At 47.3% G+C, this 27,808-nt stretch overlaps 2 protein-coding genes across 5 annotated transcripts in view; both read right to left on the reverse strand.

Moving 5' to 3' along the window:
• Positions 1–937: 937 nt before the first annotated feature.
• Positions 938–6,704, reverse strand: LOC311351700 (gasdermin-E-like; the record flags this gene model as incomplete). Its single annotated transcript, XM_084471861.1, has 9 exons — positions 938–1,180; positions 1,431–1,504; positions 1,619–1,793; positions 1,890–2,017; positions 2,641–2,755; positions 4,782–4,947; positions 5,195–5,279; positions 5,920–6,131; positions 6,700–6,704. The coding sequence occupies 9 exons, from the start codon at positions 6,702–6,704 to the stop codon at positions 938–940; spliced, it is 1,203 nt and encodes a 400-aa protein (XP_084327987.1).
• Positions 6,705–11,661: 4,957 nt separating this feature from the next.
• LOC311351540 (protein MTSS 1-like) overlaps positions 11,662–27,808 on the reverse strand; it is a 60,151-nt gene continuing 44,004 nt past the window's right edge. The window contains exons 7-16 of one of the 4 annotated variants that reach the window (XM_084471692.1): positions 25,689–25,846; positions 25,295–25,402; positions 25,050–25,147; positions 22,152–22,281; positions 19,638–19,760; positions 18,638–18,919; positions 17,655–17,891; positions 16,975–17,134; positions 15,882–16,157; positions 11,662–15,317 (exon numbers count right to left, since the gene is read on the reverse strand). In XM_084471692.1, the coding sequence (XP_084327818.1) occupies positions 14,719–15,317; positions 15,882–16,157; positions 16,975–17,134; positions 17,655–17,891; positions 18,638–18,919; positions 19,638–19,760; positions 22,152–22,281; positions 25,050–25,147; positions 25,295–25,402; positions 25,689–25,846 (2,171 nt within the window). In that variant the 3' untranslated portion in view covers positions 11,662–14,718. Of the gene's footprint in view, positions 15,318–15,881; positions 16,158–16,974; positions 17,135–17,654; positions 17,892–18,637; positions 18,920–19,637; positions 19,761–22,151; positions 22,468–25,049; positions 25,148–25,294; positions 25,403–25,688; positions 25,847–27,808 lie in introns of all 4 variants that reach the window. The other 3 variants (XM_084471690.1, XM_084471689.1, XM_084471691.1) reach the window with 3 other exon arrangements.

Below are 27,808 nucleotides of genomic sequence, written 5' to 3' on the forward strand. Positions count from 1 at the left end.
GAACTTTTATGTTTATTTATGGAGGAGAAGGCTGGAATGCATTAAAGAACCAATTTTATTGTTTGACAATTGTCTGTATTAAGGTTGTTCAATTATTTAAAGGCAATGAGATTGATAAGGTAAAACAACGATATACTGTTTCTTTTTTTTGGGCATAGAAAATTGACATCCTACATTGTGAAAAAAAAAGTATAAAAATATAAAATTCATGTGAGAATCTGAATTCTTAAAAGAAAGAATAGTAAGCCAGCAATAAACACAGAATCCCAATCCATATAATAATGGTGCTCAAAAATCTTTGCAATATTGTGTTGTAAGCACTGTGACATATTTCAGCCATAATATCCTCCCATAGCCACAGGGAGCAGCACCGAGCACATACAATAGTTAAAAGGTAATATCCTCCCATAGCCACAGGGAGCAGCACCGAGCACATACAATAGTTAAAAGGTAATATCCTCCCATAGCCACAGGGAGCAGCACAGAGCACAGACAATAGTTAAAAGGTAATATCCTCCCATAGCCACAGGGAGCAGCACCGAGCACATACAATAGTTAAAAGGTAATATCCTCCCATAACCACAAGGAGCAGCACCGAGCACATACAATAGTTAAAAGGTAATATCCTCCCATAGCAACAAGGGGGCAACAATGGACACATATGAAGAGAGCAGGTTTAAATGTTGTAGAAGAAGCCTACCTTTACCTCTCTATATAAACACGACTTGAACTTTTGGAAGGGAGAATCTCTTGGGCGGTGTATCGTAGATATAAAGCTTAGAGACGCTCCGCGTGTGTTATATACTATTCCTCTCCTTTTGTTTCATAGTTTAATAGACCAAAACCAAGACCAAATAAAGCGAATTAAAAGCGATCCTGTCTCGGCTGCCTTTCCTGGATTAAAAACAACATAACAGCACCCTGGTGTTTCCTGTCCCTACTTTCCTGTCCCTACCTTACACTGGGCTAAGGAAGCAAGGCCTTGTATGGCCACACACAGGGCGAGAGGCTGTGGCTGATAGCTCTCGCTGAAACTTGTCTTCAGCACGTCTCCGTCTCTCTGCAGCGTCACTCCACAGGAGGTGAAGAGCTGCTCTGTCAACTGGAAGGTCTCCCCGGTGAGGGGCGCAAGGTCGCTGCTGCTCAGAGACACCTCCACATCCGCGATCACACACTGCACCTGAGACGTGTGTGAGGACAGGACACGAGGCGTCTAGAATTTACACTGAACTCTAAAAAGGTTTAAATGGATAATTGCTGCAATATTCCACTCCTGTCCAGCTCAACCAGAGCATCACTGCCCGGCTGCCCCAATGTATGAACTCATTGTATTGTACAAACGCTTTGAATAAAAGTGTCCACCAAATGGCATGATTACACATTGTATTAGGCCTACTATATAACATTCACCGGAGCAATGTAATACATACCAGCATGTCCAGGGATCTCAGCACTCGGGGAGTGCAGCTTGACACCAGGACAGCAAGGCCGTCATCCGGCATTTCTGGAACAGAAACATCAAGTGAGAACATTTCACACTAATATTTAGCATGAGATGTGACACAGCAACTACAGTTGCTATGCTAAAACCACAGTGAGGTCACTCAGGCCCACTTACCAGCCAGGGCGCTGGTAACGAGGTGAAAAGCAACGAGAGGACTGCTGGAGTCCTCCGTCTCCAGTCCATTGTCTCCGTCAGGCAGGACATCCAGCATGACCTGGATGGCCTGTCTCTGAGGCTCTACCTCAATACAATCCAGAGAGGGGGGTTTGCCATGGAGCATCTGGATTAGCTAAGAGAGAACATCCACAAATACAAACATTAAATAGACAACATTAAATACAAATACGAATTAAAAAAAAATATATAAAATGACTGGAAATCTTACCACGCTGTCCAGTAGATGGACTGCCCCGCACTGCGTCATGACTGAAACAAGGTGCTGGAGCAGAGAGGCCCTGGTAGATGCTTTGAGACCCGACAGCAGCTCAAAGTGAGGACTCAGCATGTCCACTTCTACCAATCGATCAATAAATAGAAAACATAATCCCAAAATGGCTAATTCGACATCATGTACACATATGGTTCCAACTCACTCAATTAAATTTTGAATTATATCTACAATTGTACCTGAAGCTTTTGTTAAAACTTATATTGCTATCAGTAACATCAGCTAGTCACAAATGTTCACTGCTTGTTTGTAAAGCAAGGGTATGGACCAGATATTAGATGCATTATAAACTACAATCTACTATATTTTTGTAAACCAGTTAAGACACATTCAGTATTTATAAAAACGAATCAATATATTATGCTATCCCGTGAATCACCAATAAAGGATGTACACATTCATGAGACAGTTTATGACTGTAGACTGAAAGGACTGATGGCAGAAGTTTGTGAAAGACACCACAGCTTATCCCTACCATTTTTGAGCCAGGCAGCGTCAGGAAAACCCAGAGCACATGTCTGGATTGTCGGGACTGTCAAAGAAGGAAAAGACCTTTGGGACTTGGACATGTGATCCAGGCCTCAAGGGGGGGAGAGAAAATATTATAGCAGTTTCTTTTCATTGACACAAAAATATGGCTCTTTGCAGACCTTCAACGCATGCAATTATATCATGTAAATTCACTCACTGAAGACTCCATCTGATTCCACTATTAGTACATTTAGCTTGTAAGCGATGGTCGTATGTGGTTGTATAGTCAGGTTCAAAGATCTTCCTTCGGATAGTTTTGCATTCGCTATTACCTAAATATAATAAACATTAGCAGGTAGACATTAGCTTAATTGGTCATGCGTATTGATATTGGGGTTGTAAAGCATGAGGCAGACACATATACATTTCTTTTTTGTGTACTTAATCATAAAATGAGCATAGTATGTCATCAGTCATTAAGGAAACATGCTATGAAATAAAAGTAGTCATTAAAAAAAATATATAAAAAAATAAATAAGCCATATTTATCTATTTATTTCTCTAATATTGATTCGAACGGATTTCCATACTGTTTGATGTTCACAATAAACGGTAGAAGTTATAGTTGTAACCCGGTTTATTAACCAACATGTTTTGGAAGCAACATAACACAGGTGGATCAGTAGCATAGACATAATAAAGATTAGACGCCGCGTCGACCGCTACTGCCAACTGGCGCTGACGAGCCGTGGGGCCGCCATCTTGGACCGGTCAACCGCTCCACTCAGTAGCCGTTTCTCAATTCGCGTTCTCGTGTGTTCTCGTGTACTTGCGTTCTCGATAAACGTCATCAGTGGTAGCCCAAGCACTGTTCCAATTCCAAGTACGCGAGTACTGTCGTAAAACCCGGAAGTGTTCTCGATGCGTTCTCGATGAGGCCGTTCTACCGAGGATGCATCGGAGGTGACTCGTGTGGACTTGGGACCGTTAAATATCCCAGAATGCATCATCGAGTCTGCTGCTGTTCCAATTGCAGAGTGCGTACTCCCGTTATCGGAAGTCTGTACTTGAAAGTCCGGACTTGCCAAGTACGTACTTCCAAGTCCGCGAGAACGCAGTCCGCGTACTTGGTATTGAGAAACGGCTAGTGTAATCTGTTTGGTGCAATTAACTGTCAGCGCTTTTAATTAATCATACCTCACTGAATACCAAACAGATTTTCACGCGGTTTTTTTTGCTGCAAAGGTCATACATGTAGCCATGATACAGGACACATGGTTTGGCTTGTTTTAATATTCATAGTGGGCTTAACAGTAATATAATATTCTGATATATGATATAAACCAAAACTGGGAACATAATCCCTGAAAAGGGGGAAAACTGAGACATTTCCAGTTTGACTAGCAGATCTGATTGAAAAACATAATGTGTGACCGCGTGAACCGCGTGAACTGGAGATTAACACTTCCGCTATACGGTGTCTGCACAGGCCAGACGTGGACACAATAACACTACGCATACAAAAGCTTATAAATTGCAAACGTATGCATTAGCTGATCAACTTGCATTGTAGGATTCGTCGTCACTTAAGTGTCGTAGAATAACTTTGCCCATGTGTCTTCAACCTGGCAACGCGTGAGTTTCGAGTCTGGGGAGGAGGGGGCGGTTGGAGACAACTCCCTCCATTATTCTGAATTTGGACTGCAGTACCCATTTTAAACACTCAGTGACAGTGTTATGTATTGTCTGTGTCCTGGCTAAAACTGCCCAACCAGGCTCATTCAATCTGGCCCCCTAATCATCCCCCTGTATAATTGGCTCATTCATTAGTTCCCTCACTCTCCACCTCAAGCTGGTGTGCGGTGAGCGTTCTGGCGCAGATTGGCTACCGTGCATCACCCAAGTGGGTGCTACACATTGGTGGTGGTTAGTTAGGTCCCCCCTTCACTGTAAAGCGTCTTTGAGTGTCTAAATTCAATCAATTTATTGTACATTAAATATATTCCTAATAATAATTGTTTTGTTTAATGCAACTACCTTGCTATTAGAGTTGTGTAAATGATCTAGTTCTGAAAATACATTTTGTCGTCAGTAAGTGACCCGACTACACATTGCTCAGGGAACCCTTCAATAAGAACAATTGCTATTAGTAGTTAGAAAGCTAGATGCTGTATTGGTAAATGCTCTGTATCGGCCAAAACTCAAGTTAAGGTATTGGAACATCTCTACTTGCTATAGTTCAATTTAATCAAATCCTTAATAGAGAATATAAAAAGCTCTCAGCCCTTTCATGAATATGTATTATATTTACAAATGGAAATCACTCTAGAATTTGGCCCCTCCTTATATGCCACATACCTCAATGATCTTGTGCTTAATTCGGCCTCCTAGACTGTTTGCCTGTTGGTCGCTCTGACTAATTGTGGATGTCTGAGTCGTCTCAATCCTCTGCGTCACCAGTCCAAACACAGTCTCGTCTTTCTGTCGAGCCTGCCGGATCAGGCTGTGATTCATGTCGAGGAACCTAGCCAGGAGAGTGTGAAGTGTGAAGCAAAGATGTTTTTAACTAATTATTGTGCATTTAAAATATGTTGTTTTGCTTATTGATATGATATTGATAATTTATATGCAAACCAAAATAATGACATCACAGACCGTGTTAGTTATCAACCAAGTTTTCTTCTATCCACCACTTCAAGGTGGAACAAAGTCGAAAGGTAAGGTTTCCCCTGATAATGTCCCTGTTATGGTCGGATTAGGAGACATCTTACCTGCATTTGGAATCTTCATATAGCTTCTGCAAATTTAGCTCTTCTCTCTTCAAGCTGCCAAATGAAATGTTGTGCTCTGAAGTGCCTTCATGTGCCATGGTCAGTTGAGCAACTCTAATAGCAAGGTAGTTGCATTAAACAAAACAATTATTATTAGGAATACATTTAATGTACAATAAATTGATTGAATTTATATAGCGCTTTTCTAGACACTCAAAGACGCTTTACAGTGAAGGGGGGACCTCACTAACCACCACCAATGTGTAGCACCCACTTGGGTGATGCACGGCAGCCAATCTGTGCCAGAACGCTCACCACACACCAGCTTGAGGTGGAGAGTGAGGGAATTAATGAATGAGCCAATTATACAGGGGGATGATTAGGGGGCCAGATTGAATGAGCCTGGTTGGGCAGTTTTAGCCAGGACACAGACAATACATAACACTGTCACTGAGTGTTTAAAATGGGTAATGCAGTCCAAATTCAGAATAATGGAGGGAGTTGTCTCCAACGGCCCCCTCCTCCCCAGACTCGAAACTCACGCGTTGCCAGGTTGAAGACACATGGGCAAGTTGGCCTCTAAGCCTGTCTCGCTTTTGTTATTCCCAGATTCAGTGTATCTCACAATTTCTGTTGGTGTGACAGCTGTTTACATTAGAAACAAAACATAGATAGGAAAAACAAAATTTTCAACTGCAAATGAGAATATTGTGAGTTCTGCTTACCTGGCTGTATTGGGGTGTCACCCTGTAAGATGTCATTAAGGGTGAAACCAGTGGCAACATATTTGGGTTCCTGAAAAAGCCAGCGACTTTTTTGCATCATCACGATTGACAACACTTTAAATGAATCATTGCAACTGGTTGCTGGAATCAGATTGCCTTCGGGATCCACTTCCTTTACAAATTTGGCAGTAGCTTTTGCAAACATCTCTGAGCTGGAAGGTGGTGAGGAAAACCTGAAAGTGACAAATTATTTTGTTAATATTGTTTTTTCTTCATAAGTTGCGCAGCACTCTCTGAGATGGATACTACACAGTACGGTATACTGCAACAGGACCACGGCACTTCTTAAAGTCGCACATACTGCTGGCTGTTGGCGCAGTTATACTTATATACTGTAACTCGACAGACTAGTTCAGATTCCAAAATACCAAGTTGAAAAGTTCAAAAGTTGTTTTCTTGGCAAGGACACATGGAAAGAGTGGTTGTATACAGGTTTGTTGGCATGTGTAGGTATGTATGTCGGTTGGTAGATTTAGTCAGAAGTCTTTGCCTTGGCCAGGACACACGGAAAGGGTGGTGGTGGGGAGGGAATTCTGAAGAATTTCTTAACAATGAGTGTGGGAAAAAAAAGAGTGGTTGTATACACGTTATGCTCTAAAATGTTTGCGATGCAAATATGAACCTTTTGAAAGTGGAATGAGTCTCTAGGTTAAAAAGTTGAGCTCTGTTTGCATGACAAGAAAATAATGTTGGTAATGTTGATTGTTTCCGACAAGTTACGGCATTATATTTCCTTTTGTAAAGGATGGTCCAGTAACCTCTAAAACAGAAAAGACAGGAAGCATTGAAGCACCCTTCCTTAGCATTAACATAATTCAAACAGCTCTTATCATGGCTGCCACTTGGATACAACCGGTTAATCTTACTCAGTTAGGAACCTTTCTAATCAAAAAGTAATAGTGGTTAGGAAAGCATATAATGTTCTGAGCAAACACACTGAGGCTTAGGACATAATTCACCACAACTGTCAAAGATTCTTTGCCCAATTATTTGTATTTATTTTGGAAGCGTGAGATACATGGATCAAACTTATGAAGCAAACTCCCATGGTTTGCTTACACAGTAGAAGAGGAAAGTAGCAGCAGATAAACAAAGCCATCTTTCCTTTGGGTAACAGTTCATCCTTCATTTATTTGGTAAACGGCAGATGAAGGGTAGATTTCCAAATTTCCTTTGGACGCAATTAGATAGATCTATAACCAATCAGAGCAAAGAACATTGTGTCACATCAGCAGCAGCCGTCTAGGTTGTTCATGAAAATGCCTTGACACCGATCCCATAGGAAACTCCTCTGTACAGTCAGTAACCTCGCCCCATATGAGATAAATGGTTGTGATTGGCCTGAGCTGGGCCTGGTCTGCTGTAAATCACTCCGATCGGCAGGTGCGTCGTGGTGTGGGGAAAAGTGGGACTGGGTACCCAGGGCCCCAATGGGGGGAGGTCCCTCAAAAAGCCTTGGATGTAAAGTTGTTCTTTGTTTTGCACCTAGCAAAGCTTAATATCATGAAACACATGGCTCTTAGTTTGATGACTGAAGTTGTGAGGATGAGAGACAAGGTGAACTCATGTAGTGGCAACTAAAAGTTATTCCAGGCAATAATTTGTAACACTTCAAACTGAAAGAAGTTTAAGTAAACATGGAAATAAGAAGTTATCTTAAGCATGATACTCCAAGTAATTGTAGGCTACAGTATCTTGAGAAAGGAGGGTTGAAATGTGGTGAGATTCCAAACCATGCAGACTTACACACACCCATATCACTAGTATTACTTGTTATAATGTGGGATGAAGAGTTCATATGTGACTACCATAATAACCAATACAGATGTGGACAATTGTTTGTGATTTTTTATGGTGAGATACATGGATCAAGAGAGGAAGGGTTTGAATAGGGCCCAGACTCTAGTGCTACACCTCTGGGGAGTGGGACCAGAGAACATTTTTTTGTCTGGTTGCCAGCCTGAATGATGGGGACAGATTGGCCGGTATAGTGGGCCTCATAGACCTCCATAGGTCTATGGAGGTAACTGTGTTTTCATCACTAAACAACATCTGAGTGGTCACATGGCAAAACCTTACAGTTCAACACGGGTGACAACCAAATAAAGATTGGGAAAACTGCGTTGAGATCGTATCTTGCTCCTGTTACATTTCTCATTCCCAACGATTTGAGTTGGGATCCAACAGAGGTAGTACGGAGAGGAAATGTTAGAATTGTGCATTTCATGGTTTAATAAGACACTGAAAAATGATAACTGCTGGAGGAAATATGTAGAATAATAAACTGTTTTGTTTATTGTGATTGTTTTTTTTTCACATAACTATATGAAAGTTCAGAAATAAGAGAACATCATTATCATCAACTATCAAAATTTCTGCCTCAAGGGGTAGGGCAGGGTTATGATAGCCTGTTTCTACTCTCCACACACACACACACACACACACACACACACACACACACACACACACACACACACACACACACACACACACACACACACACACACACACACACACACACACACACACACACACACACACACACACACACACACACACACACACACACACAGCGGCATTGGATCAGGAGGTGGAGCGGGTTGGCTGCTAACCACAAGGTTGCTGGTTCGATCCCCAGCTCCTCCTAGCTGAGTGTCATGGTGTCCCTGAGCAAGTCGCCTCACCCTAATTGCTCCTGACGAGCTGGCTGTCATGTGTGTGGTTGACTCTGCCGTCGGTGTGTGCATGAATGGGTGAATGTCAGTCAACACTGTAAAGCGCTTTGTATAAAAGTGCTTAATGAATGCTATAAATGAGGACCATTTACACGGGAGTGTACCTATGTTCCCCGTTTTTCCCAAAAAGGGTCCTATGTTCCCCGGGTCCCAATACCGGGGTACATAGGACCCGGGGAACATAGGGATGACCCCATTTACACACATCTCATCAGCACCTGGATAACTGACCAATAAGTTGAGGAGTAGATTTTATCTTAGCTGAGTTGTTATGTAGTTATTAAAGCTGAACACACACACTACCCACCACGCACATAGGCCTAGTCATAAAGAAAGATTCAGAGACATGCTAAAAAATCCTAAAACCAACGTAATTAACATGGGACACTAGAATGACTAGCTCCCTCTAGTGCAGGGTTGGGGAACATTTTTGACATCAAGGGCCGTATACATTTTTGTAACTTGTTTATTAACCTATAAAAATAACTCACTCACCACATAACTTGCATGCACAACGTTTTCTCTCTCTAAATTTTGTCTGGTGAAAGCAGCTTGTTGGGCACCCAAACTTTGCTTAAGTGCATTTATTTTGTCATTGCGTAACTGCCCCTGCAATTAACTTAGCCTAGCATATTTAGTAATGTAATGACGTTCCAGGTTGGTCTTTTTCATTACAAGGCAAACTGGCCTGCCCTTTACTTCAACAAAGAAGTAATCATTAGTCCATTTTTCTAGGAAAATACGACATTCATTATCAACCTTTCGTTTCTTGACGGATGCCATGCTAGCCGTCAATGGTTAGATTTAGAAATGACACTGCGACTTGTTTAGGCTATCCCAAATGTGACCCTCGACATTCCAAAGTAAACTAAAAGGAAATTTGGAAACTTTTTCCCCTTTTATTAATTTCGTTCAAAAGTTGTCACTTATGCTTGTATAACTATATTGTAGGATAGGCTATATGCTTTGTTAACATTTTATTTTATTTAAAAAATCAAAAAAATCCGGGGGCCGGATGAAAGGCTTTGGTGGGCCAAGGGCCGAACGTTCCCCTCCCCTGCTCTAGTGGTAAATAGGTAGCCTGTAGTGGTGGCTCGTTCGCGAACGAATCAGTTCGAAGGAACGACTCTAAAACGAACGAACCGACCTGATTCGCCGCTCTCAGTCGTCGTCGTTCGTCTTGTTCGTTCTCCGAGACTCGACTCCCAGCTCCACCCACTAGCCGCTGAGTCGCGCTGACTCACGAGTCGCCGTTCGTTCACTGACTGTGTTTAGCGGTGAAGACTCGAGGACTGAGAAGTCACGAGAGTCAGCCGGGCAACAACATCCCGATTCCGAACATGAAGCACTCCTCAGCTAAAAGGAACTTAGTTAATGTTGTGTTGATTGATGACCGTTTGCACCATTGCACGATCGTGATTCGTTTGAGAATGAGAACGAGGGAGGAGCTGAGTCTGACCGACTCGGCTGAGAACGTGCATTCGAGATTCGTTTGAACGAGTACGAGGGAGGAGCCGAGTCTGACCGACTCAGTGACTGAGAATCATGATTCACCGCTACCGGAAATGCGAACGAACGAACAAACGAATAAACGACTCTTCTTGACGAACTGACCGACGCGAACTGATTCATTCAAACGAATCATGAAATACACCACTAGTAGCCTGGCTATTGCCAGACCAAGCTCAATCGTAGATTGCTGCTGCTGTCATTTTCTTCAGCACAAGAGGCGTGATCAATAGGCAGAGTTAAATTGACTCTGTACGCAATTGGCTGCTTGCCGTCGCTTCTCTGTCGTCATTGTGTTAAACCAGCCATTAGCTCGCCTGGGGGAAAAGCCAGCTTGGTGATTGGCTCCCACAAAAACATATCGAAACTATATAGAAATGTATTGCTCTTCTCCAGACCCTTCTGCAGGGCAAACTCAAATCGCTGGCAGAATGGGCGGGGCTACCCAGTCTAGTAAATAGGTCCAATATGCCAATATTGGATGTTCTCCAGAGACTGTACAATCTTTTTAGCTCCTCTGTGCAACGCTGGGCAGTTTTAGGGGGACATGTTAAGCACTTAATGGTAAAAAAGAAGGACTCTGAAACAATTTCCACACCAACAAGCAGAAAGGGGGAACTCATGATATGGAGTTTTGTACTGTGCATTGTAATCTGGTATCTAGGTATTGACAGGACATTTCTCGAAAGACAGCGGCAGTTCCTGTATGAGGGCAGAGAGGAAATTAATCCACTCCAGATCAGCATTTTGCTGTCCCCTAGTGGACACAGCCCTCAACAGCATGAATGAACAAACTGCAAGAAGTTTATCCTTTATGGTGTTCTGTTCTTAAAATAAAATAAGTGAAAGATTATTCAGTGGTAAACTTGCAGACAGCTGTAAAAAACGGGAGAAAACACTACATGGTATTGATACTGTAGACTTAGTTCTGGAGGTCAGAACATACTGCATACTGTCGGAAGGCATTTGCCAGGTTAGTGCACAACATCAAAATGTATGAAAACAATATTAGAAATCCTCTTGTATTTCTAATAAATATATGAAGACTATGCTGTAATTATATTAGAGATATAAAATGCTTCAATATTAGTTATAAGGGCCTCAAAAATAAATGAAGGCACAAACAAATACAGTACCTGTATTCATATTAATAAATTAAATAAATCTCCTGTTTCGGTGGTTATGTTGAGCTTTCTTTTAAGCAATTTACTAGTGTAAAAGGTTACCAATGCATAGGCCTGCATCATGTATGTCATACTTTGTCCTTGAGAGCAGTGAGCACATAAGGGGACTAAAGAAGAAAAATCGTATCAATCGCCATTTAGAATATCGGTGCGCACATATCAGATTTTGCATTAACTTTTCATTGCATATAATCTACTATTTCATATAGTATAAACACAAACAAAGAAAAGGGATGTCAATATCTGTATAGAGATATGGTCAAAATATTAAAAGTCTGAGTGAACACATTGTTTTTTTTAATTATATCATTTAAGCAGTCATTAAACAAAAAACAAAATAGAAAGCACAATCCTTTAAACTCATCAAAACACATCGCATCGTATCCTGTTGAACTTGACGTAGAAATAGAGCGAAAGAGTCCAACTCTCCTATATAAACTACCATTGGCTATCTAGAAGTCGGCTTTACTGACTTGCATAATCTATAGGCTTTGTATTCCTTGGTTATACTGTCATTTGGCAATTCTGAAAGTGTGTACATACTGTATATACGTATACACATATATATACACACACATACATATATACACACACACATATAAACATAAATATATAGATATACATCAATATATACATATACATTTATATCTATACATATATACATATACATTTATATCTATACATATATACATATACATTTATATCTATACATATATACATATACATATATATATACATATATATATATACACATACATACATACATACATATACATATATATATACATATGGTACGTGCTTCTATATCATATTTAACTTTGTTTTTTGTATTCATACAATTTAATCGAACAGCGGCAATTTGGGAACATGCTATATTCTTATGATTGTACATTTGGGATATTGGCACATCTGTGAATAGATATGGTTCCCAATTCACCTCCATCAGATGCACTATAGAAACTAAAATGTACAATATGAATTATAACAATCTAATTATAGCAGACTTAAACTTAAATATCATCAATTGAATTATAGTGCTGTATATTTTGGGGGACCCTGTCGGCTACTGATTTACATAAAACAAGTAGAAAACATAACGGTGAAGGAAGTGGACATACTTCAATGGGAAAACAAAGCATGGACAAAAAACCAAACCCTCAACTCGTATGCTATGTGCATCATGAACATAAATAACTGAAATGTTGGACGCCGGGAGGATGTAATGTCAAGTAATTCATAATTAATGTCGATAACACAGTATATGCCAATTAAAGAGCGCTAAAGCTAAACCGAGCGTAACCAATCAGTTGCATATATCACTACTGCCCCCTAGTGGCAAAGTGGTTCACTCGCATCTGCTCGAAAGAAAATTAATAAAATCAGGGAAAAAAAGCGAATTTGAGAACATGCAAATTTGATCCCATAGAGCTAATCCTGTAAAGTTAGGCGATTTCACAGCCGTTGGACACTATACCTGCACTCTCCCTTATGGTAGCACTTGGTCAGTAATTGTGTGGTCCTGTTTTGCATGTAAACAAAAAAAACTCCTTAAACAGAAGAAATTTCTCAGCAGTTCGCAGAGATATAGGAGGCAGATGTTGGGACACTTTGGACTATAATATATTTTGCAATGCACTTCTTTCCGCTCTTCCGAAGAGTATACAGATAACAGAAACCAAATTACAGGAGAGAGCAGAGAAGAGAGCAGCTACAGAGTGAGGGGGGTGGGTGGGGGGAATAAATACAACAAAAACATTGTTTGCGGTCATGGACTATTGACCGAATCTTATTCACTGATGATTTTCTCAAGTAATATTTACACTTTCTTACATTAGTTATAGCTCAGCATGGTCTTATAGTGCTCCAATAATACAAAGAACAAAAACACTCAACGGAGCAAGAAACCAAACAAAACAAAACCTATTCCTCGCTGCGACTGCTTTTTTACCTGCTCTTATTTAATGCTGCAGTTCAATGAAGGTATTAGGTCTCCAAAGAACGACTTTGTTTATAAGAAAGTACCATTGACTACCCATTACTTTAATCAACAGCCCTTGAATCTAGATTGAAGTTGAAAGCAAATAAAACAGCCATGAAACAAAAAACGCAATGCCAACGACAAACAAAAAGCAACAATATTGGATTGCATAAACATGATAGTATTTTTTTGCAGAATATAACTCAGATTAACATTTCAACACTTTGCAACATTAACATGCCAAGCTCAATATCAATCTTAAACCTCCTATCTTGTTTTAATTACATTTATAAATCAAAGATAATATATATTTTGTAATGGCAAAAAGGTATTTTTATTTGGAAATGTACATGATCTAGTTACATTTACCATTATAGCTTCATTACCAGTAGGGTTATGAAGAGAAAGCAATAAAGTGCAGTTCACACAACTGATGTGACTGCTGTAGAGTGGAACAAGAGCGAAATAACATAAAACACATTGTATGAAGTCATTTGTTATAGTTACTTTACTGTTTCCAAACAGAGACAATTTGGCATTATGAAAAAGTACATGAAAGGCCCTATAAATGATGTGGGGGGAGGGGGGGGGGGAGAAGGACAGAACTGAAGCAGCTAAACACAACATGTAGACCGACCAGCCATAGGCTTAGGCTGCACGTCCAATTGCGTCTAGATTTCATTCTTAATGAATGGATTGCATTCACACCCAACAACTTCCAACGTGGAAGTCCATGTGTCGTCCATTTTCTGTCTTTGTCACTTGCAGATATTCTGGATGGAAAGGTCTCGTAGGGAACAGCTAATCAAAGTGTCTCTACTGGAACACAACGTCTACAGCCGTTCAGACTGGTAACAGCGTTGAGTATTATCCAACGGGGATGCCGTCAGAACCCTCTGGTTAACTCTACCAGAGTCAAGACGCCCCTGAATGTACGCCTTCATCGAGGTTGGCTGAGGACACATCCGCTTTCAGCCTGAACCAAGCTTTACGAAATATCGGAAGGGAATTCACCAAACTTGTCCGAATAAATGTGAATGAACTAGACATGTGAAACAGTTCCAAAGAATCGTATTCTAAATGACAATACCTGATAGCGTACGCTCTGTAGCACGACGGCTGGCAGCTACAGGGGAACATGCTAGGTGGTGCAAAAGAAAGGCAAGGGGTCTCACGTGAAAGCCTCCGGAAGCCCTTTTATACTCTAGTGTACATTTCATTGCTCTCCGCGTCCACCGTGGTGATGACGACGGCGGGATGGTGGTGGTGGCGTGGGCGACCGTCGACTCACAAACAAACATGTTCTTCTCTCGCCATCGCCCGCGACGGGTGTTCACGCCATGCGCGGCGCCGAGCGGTCGTTGGTGGGGGTCCTCTTCAGCTTCACCCCTTTGCGGATGGCCGCCAGCATGCTGCCCCCCTCCTCCTCCTCCTCCTCCACCGCCCCGCCCTCCATCAGCTCCTCTCCGTCCCACTCCTCCCGGGCCCCTTGGCCGGGCGGCTGGCCGGGGGGCGGGCAGCCCAGACTGACGTAGGACGGGGGGTTGGTGGAGGCCTGGCCGCTCCAGCACGCCACGGGCGGCGCCTCTCTGCCCCTGCCGGGAGACGGCAGAGGGCTGTCCTCCCCTCTCTCTCCGCTCGCCGCCGCCGCCGCCGCCGCCTCCTCCGCCCGGCTGGCGGCAGCGCTGAGGCGGGGCAGGTCGGGCACGGTGGGGATCAAGGCGGGCACCATGGGGGTCCGGATGTGGATGGGCCCCGTGCCGGGCACGGAGCCGCAGCGCCGCACGGCCGGCTTGGTGGAGGGCGTGCGGCGGATGGTGGCGACGCCCGGCGTGATGATCTGCGGGCCCTGGCTCGCCGAGTACGAGCCGGGCCCGCCGTAGGAGGAGGAGGAGCAGCCGGAGTACACGCCCTGGCCGGAGTAGCAGGAGACTGGGGTCCGTCAGGTGAAGGAAACGCAGAGGAAGGGTTAGGGTCAGACCCAAGCCAAAGTAATACATTGGTTCCTTCTTTTTTTTCTGCACACTCTGACACCGTTTTGTCTATAAAAAATAAAGCCGCTCTTCTATGAATTATCGTTCACTGAGAGCACATTGTGGAATACGAGTCTTTCTTGTTTAGTCAGTTATAAATTGATTGCAAATGTTTATATCTTTACGAGTTTATGTTTTTCGGGCGCAAACCTCTAATGTAATGAGTCTTTAATCTAATCTAATCTGTGAGCATATTGACTTTACATCGTGACGGCATTAGGAATTCCTGTTTCATCACTCGAACGCAAATCACTGAAAACTATGCAGTTATTTGACAAAATCGGCCAATAAGCCGCTCCGAAAAATAAGCCGCAGTCTTATTTCGTAAAATCAGGATAGAAACCACAGCTTTAAAAATATCATGTGAAGTTCACGTAAGCATTTAATGACACTCTGGATTAACAGCTGCATGGCCTCCCCGATGTTATCATTAAGGCATTACGATGGTCGGTGGTGAGGTCACCTGTCGGGGTGGGGGGGTAGCCCCCGGCGGTGGCGGCGGTGTGGACCGGCGTGGAGGGGTAGGGCCCCCCGGGGTACATGGGCTGGCCGGCGGGGTAGGGGGCCTGGGTGCTGGGCAGGCCGGCGGTGGAGGCGGGCCTCTTGGCCTGGAACATGCGCCGGTATGACTGGCTGATCTCGCTGTTGCGGGGGATGGTGGAGGACTTGTCGAAGTCCGGCTGCTGCTGGGGCTCCGGCTCCTGGTCCCCGGCCATGGAGAAGTAGTCGTAGTCGGACACTGCAGGGTCAGTGGTACATGGACTGCATTTGTACAGCGCTTCTCTAACCAGTGGCCACTCTTCGCACTTTACAATGCTGCCGAACATCCACCCGTTCATGCACACATTCGCACACCGACAGAGGGGTCAACCATGCAAGGCGACAGCCGGCCCGTAGGGAGAAGTCAGGGTGAGCGTTCTTGTTCAGGGACACCTCAACACTCCAGCTAGGAGGAACCCGGGGGATCGAACTAGTAACCTCCCGGTTACCAGCCAAACCCGCTCTACCTCCGGAGCCACATGCTGCCCAGGGCAGGGCGGGGACGCGTTAGTGATGCACACGCACACACAGATGCTGCACTGGGCTGAACTCTTGGAGCTCGACTACCGTTTCATAGGGCCCTCCTCCTCGTTAACCACGCAGGGCGACCGCCAGCTCACCGGGAGCAGTCAGGGTGAGGCGTCTTGCTCAGGGACACCTCGACACTCGACACCAGTGCATGCTGGTTTGACCTCGATCTCTATGGAGTCAGGATGACCTCATGTGTCTTGTGCTTGGCATCAAACATGGGAGACGGATGGCACGGTGCCTTGGCTTATTCGTGAACTAATGACATGACCCACATCATTTACGTTCACAATCTCCACGTTTGTCAGTGTCCGGGTTTCAGTGTGGGAATCAGGTACTGGATCATTCATTCGTTAATAGAATTCTCCAATTCACTCTAATCTGGTGTGTGCGTGTGTGTGCGTGCATGCGTGCGTGCGTGCGTGCGTGCATGCGTGTGTGTGTGTGAGTGAGTGAGTGAGATAGTGAGTGAGTGAGTGAGTGACTACCTTGCGAGGGGATGGTGTCCTCTGAGCAGCAGGGGGTGGTGGTCTGGGTGCTGTATCCACTGGAGCACTGCATGGAGTCCCTGCTGGACCTCTGGGTGTCCAGCTGCAGGCCGCGGGTCAGGGCCAGGGCCAGCTCATCGTGGGCCTCTAGCTCCCCCGCCTGGAGGACACAGGAGAACACGTTACACACTGGGGACGGGAACCTGCACAGACTTCAGGACACGATTCTACTATCATATGGACGACTTAGCAGTAGAATTGGCGTACAATTCAAAAGGTGTGTAGGATTTAGTGACAGTAGACAATGACAGCAGATGAAGAATTATTTGGCACATATATGACCCCATCGATGGCTGGATCATGTAAGAATATAACCTAAATGTTGCTTTGCTCGTAGTCGAAGTACCTCAGCTCAGCTCAACTGAAACAAATTTCAAAAACAATTTTGTTTCAATTTTGATTGAAGACCGATATAATCAGTTATACTCTGATTACATCTATGAGCTCATAACTGAGTTATAAGCTCATAGAGTTCGGCAAGAAATGCACGCTGAAGTTAGGAGGCACAAGTTATCTAGAGAAGCGGTCCAAAGCTTCCCATGACAGAAAGTGTTCCTACGGTAGAGACCTCCAACGGCCCACACGTAGCGCGTGACGTGAAGCAGCCTCCACCAGCTCACCTGAGGACAGGACCCCAGGGGCCGGCAGCCCAGGTCCTCTGCCGCGTCCAGGGGGTAGCCAGCGGGCGCCATGCCAACCGCAGGCACTGAGGGGGGCGGGGCTGAGACGGGCGTGGCCGGCGCGCTGGTCCGGCCCTCGGCGTTAGTGTCGAACGCCACCGGGGGGTGGTCCTTGTCCTTCCTCCGCCGCAGCGTGTTGACCATGGGCTGGTCGTAGGGCCCCGGCTTGGCCCAGTCCTACCGTCCACACACACACACACACACACACACACACACACACACACACACACACACACACACACACACACACACACACACACACACACACACATTACTACTCTCTCCTGCTGCCGACGGGCCCTTCTGTTCCCCAATAACACGAGGTGTTGCTATCGCTGTTTCTGATCGGTTTAAATCAGTGAGTCCCAACCGTTAGAACCTGGCCTTACGATATTTCCAGAAAAGGCAAAAGAAAACATTTTATGTAATATTTTATAACTTGGGCTAAATGAGTCATGATATTACCTCCAAGACATAGACTCCATGCACTTATTTGTATTGGAGAAAAGGGAAACATTTTGTGAATTGTTCTGAAAAAGTTGATTTAAGTCTCAGGTGACCCTTCTTGAAAAAAATTCTAAAAGATTATGCATCCTAAAATTAAGGCAAATGTCAAATGTTCAACCGGTCCTCCAATATAATTGGGTATATTCCGGTCCTTGGAACAAAAAAGGGTTGGGAAAGAAACCCTCGGTTGAAATGACTTCAGGGCGAGGTAGAAATAGCTATCCCCCCCTTCTCTGCCTAGAGGTCAGACCTGAGCATCCGGCCTTCTCTATCAACCGAGCCCTTAATATCGCTGCCGCCGTCGGGATGCCGCTGACAGCGACAGGCGGAGACCACGGGGGGGCGGTTGGCCACGGGAACGTAAGAGCAGAGGAGGAGGAGGAGGAGGAGGAGGAGGAGGACGCGGCGGGACCGACCTTCCAGCTGGGCACCCTGGACGACGGCAGCATGCTGGAGCTCAGGGTGCAGTAGCTGGGGAAGTCTGGGAGCAGGGCCGAGGTGGGGCGCAGCCACGACCGCGAGGGGCAGGTGGTGGTGGAGGAGGAGGCGGAGGCGGAGGAGATGGAGGAGGAGGTGGAGGAGGACGGGGAGGGGGGCAGGAGCGGGAAGGCCCCGCTGGAGGAGCCCAGACTCCCCGGCCTGCTGGCCAGGTAAGGGGAGTCTGCAGCCGGGGCGTAGTGGTCGAAGCCGTTGGTCAGCTGGACGGGTGTGTGTGGTGGTGTGTGTCGGGGGGAGGGAGGGGGGGGGGGGAGGGAGGGGGGGGAGGGAGGGGGGGGGGGGAGGGTGTGGTGGTGTGTGTCAGGGGGGGGAGGGTGTGGTGGTGTGTGTGTCGGGGGGAGGGAGGGGGGGAGGGAGGGGGGGGAGGGTGTGGTGGTGTGTGTGTCGGGGGGAGGGAGGGGGGGAGGGAGGGGGGGGAGGGTGTGGTGGTGTGTGTCGGGGGGAGGGAGGGGGGGAGGGAGGGGGGAGGAGTGTTCAGGACGTAAAAGGAAAACACAAAATGGGAAATGAAAATCAATGAAATGAAGGAACAACACGAATGCAAAAAGAAACACAAAGGAATGGAGCAAAAATGATAAATGCATGACAGAATTAAAATCATATAAAGAATAAGGAATCCACATGGATGTCCCCATTCTCTGAACAACAACTACAAATAAACAACAACAAACAAACAAACAAAAGGACCAAAACATGGACGGCCTGAATGGACCACAAAACTCAGTGAACCTTCCTGAGGCTCCGCCCTCTTCACACGGACAGTGAGAGAGAGAGAGAGCGCGAGCACCGACGCCACGCTTTTACTTTGAAAGGGAGAAGCGAGGCCGTACCCAGAGGGATGGTTATATAGCGAGCCGTGGGGGGTGGGGGGGGGGGTTAAACAGGAGTCGCGGGGGGGGTGGGGGTGGGGGGTGTCACCTTGTCGGGAGTGTGCGGAGGCACGGCGGAGGCAGAAGCAGCAGCAGAGGACGGAGAGCCACCACAGTCGCCGTGAGGCTGAGGGGCCTCCGACGCCCCGGAGGAGCTGGAACTGGGACAGGACTGGACAGAGGGGGGGGAGCAGGAGCCAGGGAGGGAGAGAGAGAGAGAGAGAGAGAGGGAGAGAGAGAGAGAGGGAGGGAGAGAGAGAGAGAGAGAGAGAGATGGGGGAGAGAGAGAGCGTAAGAGCCAGGGAGGGAGGGAGAGAGGGAGGGAGAGCGGGAGAGAGAGCGAGTAGGAGCCAGGGAGGGAGGGAGAGAGGGAGGGAGAGAGAGCCAGGGAGGGAGTGAGAGAGAGCAAAAGAGAGCGAGAGCAAGAGAGTTTGGAAAAGAGACAGAAGGGCAAGATGAAAAAAAGCAAGAAAGAGAAATTTGGGTGGGGGGGGGGGGGGGGGGGGGGGGAGTGATGATAGCAAGAGAGGTGATAGAGCGGGAGAGAGGGAGATGGGACAGGGAGGACGAGGGGGTTAATAACACAAGACAGGAGCCAGTTGTTAGGAGGAGGAGCAGAGGAAGCAGCTTCTCACTGTCTCAGCAGTGTCACCTCAAGCCGGCCGAGGGAGAACGACTCACGGCAGAGGGTGAAGGGGGGGGGGCACTCACTAACATGCCACAGTGTGTTCACTCTCTCTGTATTCACGGTATACGTCGTGGCAGAAGAAGAAGAGGGGAGCGGTGGGTGCAGCAAAGAGCCTAAAACTACTGTCAACTGTCGGCTGTCTTTATCGTCTTATATTCTCAGTGGGTGGCTTAATCCACAAAGAACAAACATCGCTGAGTGGTGGGCTACGGGTTTGAGCAGCTCCCAGAGGAGGCGTGGTCAAAAACATCAGCTTCTAGTCGATATTCTACGGAGAGATACACCTCTATGCAGCCCTCCATCAGACACGGCGAGGTCTGTCTTCTCTGGGTCTGTCTGCTCTGGGTCGGGGGGGGGGGGTTTGCTCCGGGCTCTTGGCAAGGTGCTTTCCTTGGCATCAAAACCCAAGGAGGAGGGCCCCAGTTGTTTCTGGCCCCCCCGGTGCAAACCTCAGCGGCTATAACTGCGCTGAGAGAGTCAGGGCGGTGGGGGCGGGAACATTCCCAGGGTCTTTCTCCCGGCCGTCTCGCAGTCAGTGAGCCCGAGCCCGCCCCCGCCCCCGCCCCCGCATGGCCGGGGGCCAAACCCGCGTCCTTCCAGTTCAATACCATTAACGTGGGGCATCAGAGCGTATTTCTACACCCCCGGCGGGTGCCAGTAAAACATCTGCCCCGCTTGGCTGGTGAGCACCCGCAGAGACTTGGCACGCAGGGGCCCCGGCGAAGCCCAGGAACCACAGCTGCGAGTGCACCAGCGCCGCCCCCCCCCCCCTTACACACTGGAGAGAGAGAGAGAGAGAGAGAGAGAGAGAGAGAGAGAGAGGGGCCGGGGCACTCAGAGCTGATTGCTAATGAGTGCAGGATGACAGGCGGAATGCGACCGCGAGCAGCCGATGAGCCGTCCTGATTGGTGTGCGGCTGAAGACATTTCATTTCGGACCGCCATAAATCCGGCGGACGGGTTCGGGGCAGAGAGGGGGCGGTTTTTGGAGTCCTCTGGAAGCCTGAGGGCCGACCGCAGGGCCGTCACGGTGACTGACTCCTAAATGACGTGGTTGGACTTGACCCGGATCTCACTGGGCCGCCGGTGGAGAGACACGGCGCGAAGGCTCATTTCCTCTTACGTTTACGCTATAATCAAAACAGGGAAATGACTTCACTAGGATCCCAAGCTCTTTAACTACTGTCCAGGAGGCCTGGCATTTCCGTGGCCGTGCCAGCGTTTTAGTGTGGGAACCAGGCACTGGATGGTTGATCACAATGGCATGGAATCCCACACTCTCTTTTAAAGGGTTGGGGTGGGGGGTTTTTACAGAAAACAAACTAGATTGTTTTCTGTAAATCTTCATGGCGACTCCTTCACTACTGACACACTCTCAGACAACCTTTATCAGAGTCCAAATCTTTCAACTTCATCTTCATCTTTCAAGCGTACTTGTAGTAAATAGTCGCATTGTGTAGCGTCTTATCCTACCTATCTTTGTTGTACACAGGGAATGGGTTAACCTAGTGATTGTTAGTGCTTGGTTCTATGAACATCCTTACTGTACCGAGAGCGATATATTGTTGTTTCTCCTTCTTCTGACAAATGTACTGATTGTAGGTCGCTTTGGATAAAAGCGTCTGCTAAATAGCCTTAAAGTAAATGTTAATGTAAATCGCAGGGCATCAAGATTACAAATCGTTGACGTCTTTACACTGTAAACCTCATAAGAGAGAGGACCAAAGGACCCATGCTCATCGTACCACCCAAGGATATTGTCTTTGTATATCGTTTCATGTAGAAATCAACCAGGGCAGAAAGACCAAGATTCAGAGACCGAGGACATTTTCCACACAAACAATCACAATCCCACACCCGAGTGCCGCGGCTTACCTTGGCCTCGGGCAGCATGGGCGAGGGCGACTTGGACGGGGCGTACTGGTCGTGGGAGGAAGAGGTGAAGCCGGAGTCGTGGGAGGAGATGCTGGAGAGGCGGGGCGGGGCCTGCAGGGGCAGCGTAGAGCTGCGGTAGCGGTGGTGGTGGTGGTGGTGGTGGTGGTGGTGGTTGTTGTTGTGGTGGTTGTTGTGGAGCAGGTTGTGGGAGGAGGAGGTGGAGGAAGAGGAGGAGGAGGAGGAGGAAGGAGAATGAGAGTGAGAGCCGCTGCTGGAGCCCCTGGAGTCAGTACTGTTAACGCTGTTCAGACTACTACTGCCGAGCGCAGAGGAGGAGGTGGGAGGAGGAGAGGAGGGGGGAGGAGGGAGACGGGGAGAGAAGGGTGGTGTAAGGGGTGGTGAGGGGGAGAGGAGGAGATGGGAGGGGAGGAGAGGGGGGGCAGAGGGAGAGGAGGAGGAGGGGGGGGCAGAGGAGGAGGGGGAGAGGAGGAGAGGGGGGGGAAGAGGAGGAGGGGGAGAGGAGGAGAGGGGGGGGCAGAGGGAGATGAGGAGAGGAGGGTGGTGTAAGGGGTGGTGAGGGGGAGAGGAGGAGATGGGAGGGGAGGAGAGGGGGGGCAGAGGGAGAGGAGGAGGAGAGGGGGGGGCAGAGGAGGAGGTGTTAGAGGAGGAGAGGGGGGGACAGAGGGAGAGGAGGAGGTGGGAGGAGGAGAGGGGGGGCAGAGGGAGATGAGGAGAGGAGGGTGGTGTAAGGGGTGGGGAGGGGGAGAGGAGGAGATGGGAGTGAATTGTCAGGAGACGACAATGAGGGGATTAAGGAGGAAGTGTGTGTGTGTGTGTGTGTGTATGGGTCGGGTGGGGGGGGGGGGGTTGTGACAAGGGGGAGGGGGAGGGGAAACAATTAAAACAGCACACCAAGATGCAGCGGCAAGCAGTGGCATGGAGACCAACTCAGTCAAATGAAATAAAACCATGACGAGACAAAATGATGACACTGACACAGAAAGCAGAAAGCCTCACTTAGAACCTGCAATGTGTTTTGTTTTCACTGTGGACACTTTGTGTCAAAATGACCTGGGTGCAAAAGCTGTGTTAAGAATTACTCACACTAGTTAATGTATGTGTGTTCACTGCTATGGCAGTACATTTTGGTCTTTGAGTGCAAAAGCTTTTTGCAGTGCAAGCGAAAATTTGCTTTTCAGGTTTTAACAGTCAATAAAGAATTATATAATGATCTGTTATAACCTTTAAAGGATTATTGTTGCTTTCAGAATAATTATTTCTGTTTGCCCTCGACATTTAACTTTTAAAAAGTGTGATGATGGCCAGCAAACTGTTACAGTATACATATAACAATGCTCTCTAATAGTTGAATTAAAAGAGCAACGTTTAAATTAGTTGAATATAGTTTAATATAAATACATTTTACTCAAAGAAATCAATTTCAAACTACAAGGCTTTTCTGTTGACAGATGCAAAGCAAAACAAAACAATGGATGAACAGCCTGCATATCACTACGGTTATTATGGTCTGGAAGAGAATGTGCTATACCAGCCCATGTTACATAATGTTTCTGTGAGCAAGTCAAAGGTCTGTATAGCCTAGGCCATATGGGTCAAAATCTCTGGAAGAGATTCACAAATATAATTTGTAGGGATTGACCCATATGGGATTTTTTTTTTTTTAGGGCCGACACGATACAGATTTTATTTTATTTTAGATTTTTTCAGCGGGCCGATATATCGGTCGATAACTAGTCATTTGTATAGCACATGTATATTTATTTCGATTCAAATAGCAGAGAGTGGCATACGGGAGCCACCATCATTTTAGGACTGCATTGACTCATATTGGCCACCGGGGGGCAGAACATACAAGGCCGATAAAGATGAAAGGTTTTAAACATGCAGATCTCCATCCACGCCTATTGGCTCGAGGCAAAGAAACAGTGACTTCACCCATTTATAAATAGTGTTTTTACTATGTTATGGAACTCTTGCTGACATTACTGCTAACCTCCCAGCTAGGTTAACTACTTTCGCAGTCAAACTACTTGAATTCTTTAGGAGTGAGAGTTTGCTAAACCTCACAAACGATCGTACCGTGAATGAAAGTCGTTTAAAGATAACTTTACAGTCAAGCCTTACTGCATCACTTCAGGGCTCCGTGTCGAGATACATTTACCTCATACGTTCATAGCTCATAATTCACACAGACAGCTGCTGGGGCAGTTATTGGTTCCCAACAGGCCTGCGTCTCCACCGTGCCTCGGAGGCCAAACATAACAGCGCTCTTTATGATGTGACACATTCTTACCACCGAGGAGCTGGAGGGGGGGGGGGGGGGGGGGGGGGGCAAGCGGCTCCGCTATTCGCCTCATTAAACGGGCGTGTCACTTTCTGATCGTCGTCACGTCAGCAACAGACACCCGTGAAGCGAGGTAACGGTTGTCGTGGTTGACGCTCGCCTGTGAGCACAGGGATATCCCTGGCAGGGTTAGGGTCAGCCTGGTGGTGCGGGCTGGTCAGCGGTGTTCAGGATGCCCGATGGACGGGGACTCCCCGAGCCATTTTGGGGGTCACAAGGTAGAGCAGTTGGACTTGTAACCGAAAGGTTGCTAGTTCGATCCCCGGCTCCTCCTACGAGTGTCGTCGTGATGTTCCCTGAGAAGGACAACTAACCCTAACTGCCCCCGACGAGCTGACTGTCGCCTTGCGCGTTTGACTCTGCCGACGGTGAGTGAATGTGTGTGAATTTGTGTGAAGTCGCTTTGGATGAAAGTGCTAAACGCCCTGAATGTAAATGTAAAACGGCAGGCAAGCTTCATTTTGTAGCGACGGGATGCATTCTGACTGAGGCTGTGGTGGGGGGGATCTGGCAATGGGGGGGGGGGGGCCTACCTGCACATGCTGGACTTCCTGGACATGGTGGCGTTTGGGGAAGAGGGCGGAGTCTGGAAGGACCAATGATAGTCTGAGCCCTTCAGGTCCATAATAACCTGGAACGGAGCGACTTTTTTATTATTTCACCGTCATCGTCACACACCGTTGCCGTTAAAAGTAGTTACAGTCACATGACATTGTTGCTTTAAAAGCAGTTAGAGTTATATGACTACATCTGCCAGGACTCGGGGCTCAAGGCTCACCTGCTCGCTGGCGGGGGGCAGTTTGTGGGGGTCAGAGGTCAAGGCCTTCAGGTCATCAGAGATGGTCTGGAGGTGAGTGACCTCTCCGAGCATGGAGATCTCCTCGTCCTTCAGTGCGCGCACACACACGCACACACACACAAACACACGCACGCGCACACACACACACAGGAGGGATTTAGACGACTCATCAGGAATGGAATCATAGAATCAAAGCAGCTAGATTTACACACGCACGCACGCACACACACACACACACACACACACACACACAAACACACACACACACAGGATTAACCTACATTCTCACACACATCCACACAGTTGAAGACCTTTGTACAGTGTTAATACGGTCCACGCCGCCCCCCCCCCCGTGTTGTCCGCAACGCTCCACCACCAGGGGCCGCAGCATGGCCACGAAGCAGCAGAAGCGCTGGCGCTCCTCGATCAGGCCCCGCCTCAGGGCCTGCTTCTCCGTCTCCTCCAGCAGGATGTACTTGTCATTCACATCCTGCATGGCGCTGTCCAGCTGGGGCTGGAAGTCACCGCGGCCTGGACAGTGAGAGAGACAGAGAGAGAGAGAGAGAGAGAGAGAGAGAGAGAGAGAGAGAGAGAGAGAGAGAGAGAGAGAGAGAGAGAGAGAGAGAAACAGACAGAGACGGAGAGAGACAAAGAGAGAGAGAGAGAAACCGAGAGAGAGAGAGACAAAGAGTCAGTCAATCAGGTAAAGAGAGACATGGACAAATTATATTTGTGCACTTTCTCATTAAATGAACACATGAGAAGACGTACTGGCTGAAAGCGGCTGGGCTGAACGGTGGCCTGACTGAGTGAGGCTGTCTCATGAGCGACAGAGGCTTCGCTATGAGGTCAGTTGACTTCTTCTGCAACACCATCCAGCCCTGCTCGCTCCTCCTACCTTAACCCTTCAGCTTTTGTGTGTGTGTATATATATATATATATATATATATATTTATCTATTTATTTGCCACAGCAATAGAGTTGTGCAACCTATTTTTGGCCAACGACACAGCAACGAAAGACGGGCCCTTCACGGTCAGCCTGAGGGTCTTTCTCTCCTCGAGTTAAAGCCTAAAGTGTTCAGAAGCGGCAGCTTGGGGCCAGGCCGATGACAATGACCTCACAGCCACGAGGTCGCTCTGATGGCTCTTCTCTTTGTGGTCCTCTGTGTGTGTGTCCCACACACAGAGAGAGAGAGAGAGAGAGAGAGAGAGAGAGAGAGAGAGAGAGAGAGAGAGGAGAGAGAGAGAGAGAGAGAGAGAGAGAGAGAGAGAGCAAAAGAAAGTCGAGGAGACACCAAGGTCGTCTAGTCATAACGTCCTGTGTGTGTGTGTGTGTGTGTGTGTGTGTGTGTGTGTGTGTGTGTGTGTGTGTGTGTAAGGAGCGGCGGTATCTCTTGAGTTCTCGACGGCGGCAGGAAGACTGGCGACCGCACAGGATGAACTACAGCCAGACACTAGGACTTTACCAACACACACACACACACACACACACACACACACACACACACACAGAAAAGACACAGGTACGGTCCGCTGGTCGGCTCTGTTGCGATTGAGATAAACAAAGGCTGAGGTTCTGACGCGGGGAGGGAGCACTGCCAAAGGGCACTGCCAAGGGGCTCTGCGGCCGCGGTCGCCGTCCCGGGGCAAATCACGTTGTCGGTCTCCATAAGGAACAGGAGAAACGACTCGACTGCCTCAGGAGGAAATGCCATTATGTCGTCTGTCTGCACAATCAGACGCGCGGTCCCCTCTGCACGCGGTCAGAACTCTGCTCTCCACTGCGCCCCCCCCCCCCCGGGGGTCCAGGCCAAGGCGAGGCGTTCTGCTGTGCTCCATATGAATACGTCTCGTCCTCTTGGTGTGAGCTCTGGGTTCTCGCCGGAATGAGTCAAAGGACCTCACGGCTCCAGCGAGCAGAACTTGAAACTCCGCCCGGTCCCGCGCCTACACCACACGGAGGCCTCGTCGGAAAACGGCGGGATTAAAGATGACCTGAATGACGTCACACTTTGTTGATGCTACATCAGGGTTATGGTTGTGGCCACGGTGCATTCTGTGATTCTGCTGTTTGCGTCGACAGCCGGTTTACAAGTGAGGTCACACGCGTGTGCGTCTTTTAACAACAACAAATCAATGTGGGCAGGGTGAGACGGGAGGAGACAGGGCACCAAGCGGAGCGTAGAATTGGAAATTGCAGCGTCTACCAGAGTTCCTCTCTATAGATCTACAAACACAATCAGACCCAAAGGCGGATTTGATTTCTAAGCCCATGCTGCTGAGTATACATTAACGCTGTTTGGGATTTTCAGGGAAAGCCGGAGCCTTGCGAGACGAGCAAAGAACCCAGTTAAAAATAAAACTGGGTTGTGTTACACGGGTCTAAAACAGGGAAAGTCTTTTCTTTCACTGAGCGGTTCAGGGTCTCACTAATGAGGCTCCAATTGGACGCTGAGAGCCAGACGGAGCTGGAAAGTGCTGTGCTCACTGG

The sequence above is a fragment of the Micromesistius poutassou genome (assembly GCF_964030765.1).
Source record: "Micromesistius poutassou genome assembly, chromosome: 8".
In the NCBI taxonomy this organism is placed as follows: domain Eukaryota; kingdom Metazoa; phylum Chordata; class Actinopteri; order Gadiformes; family Gadidae; genus Micromesistius; species Micromesistius poutassou.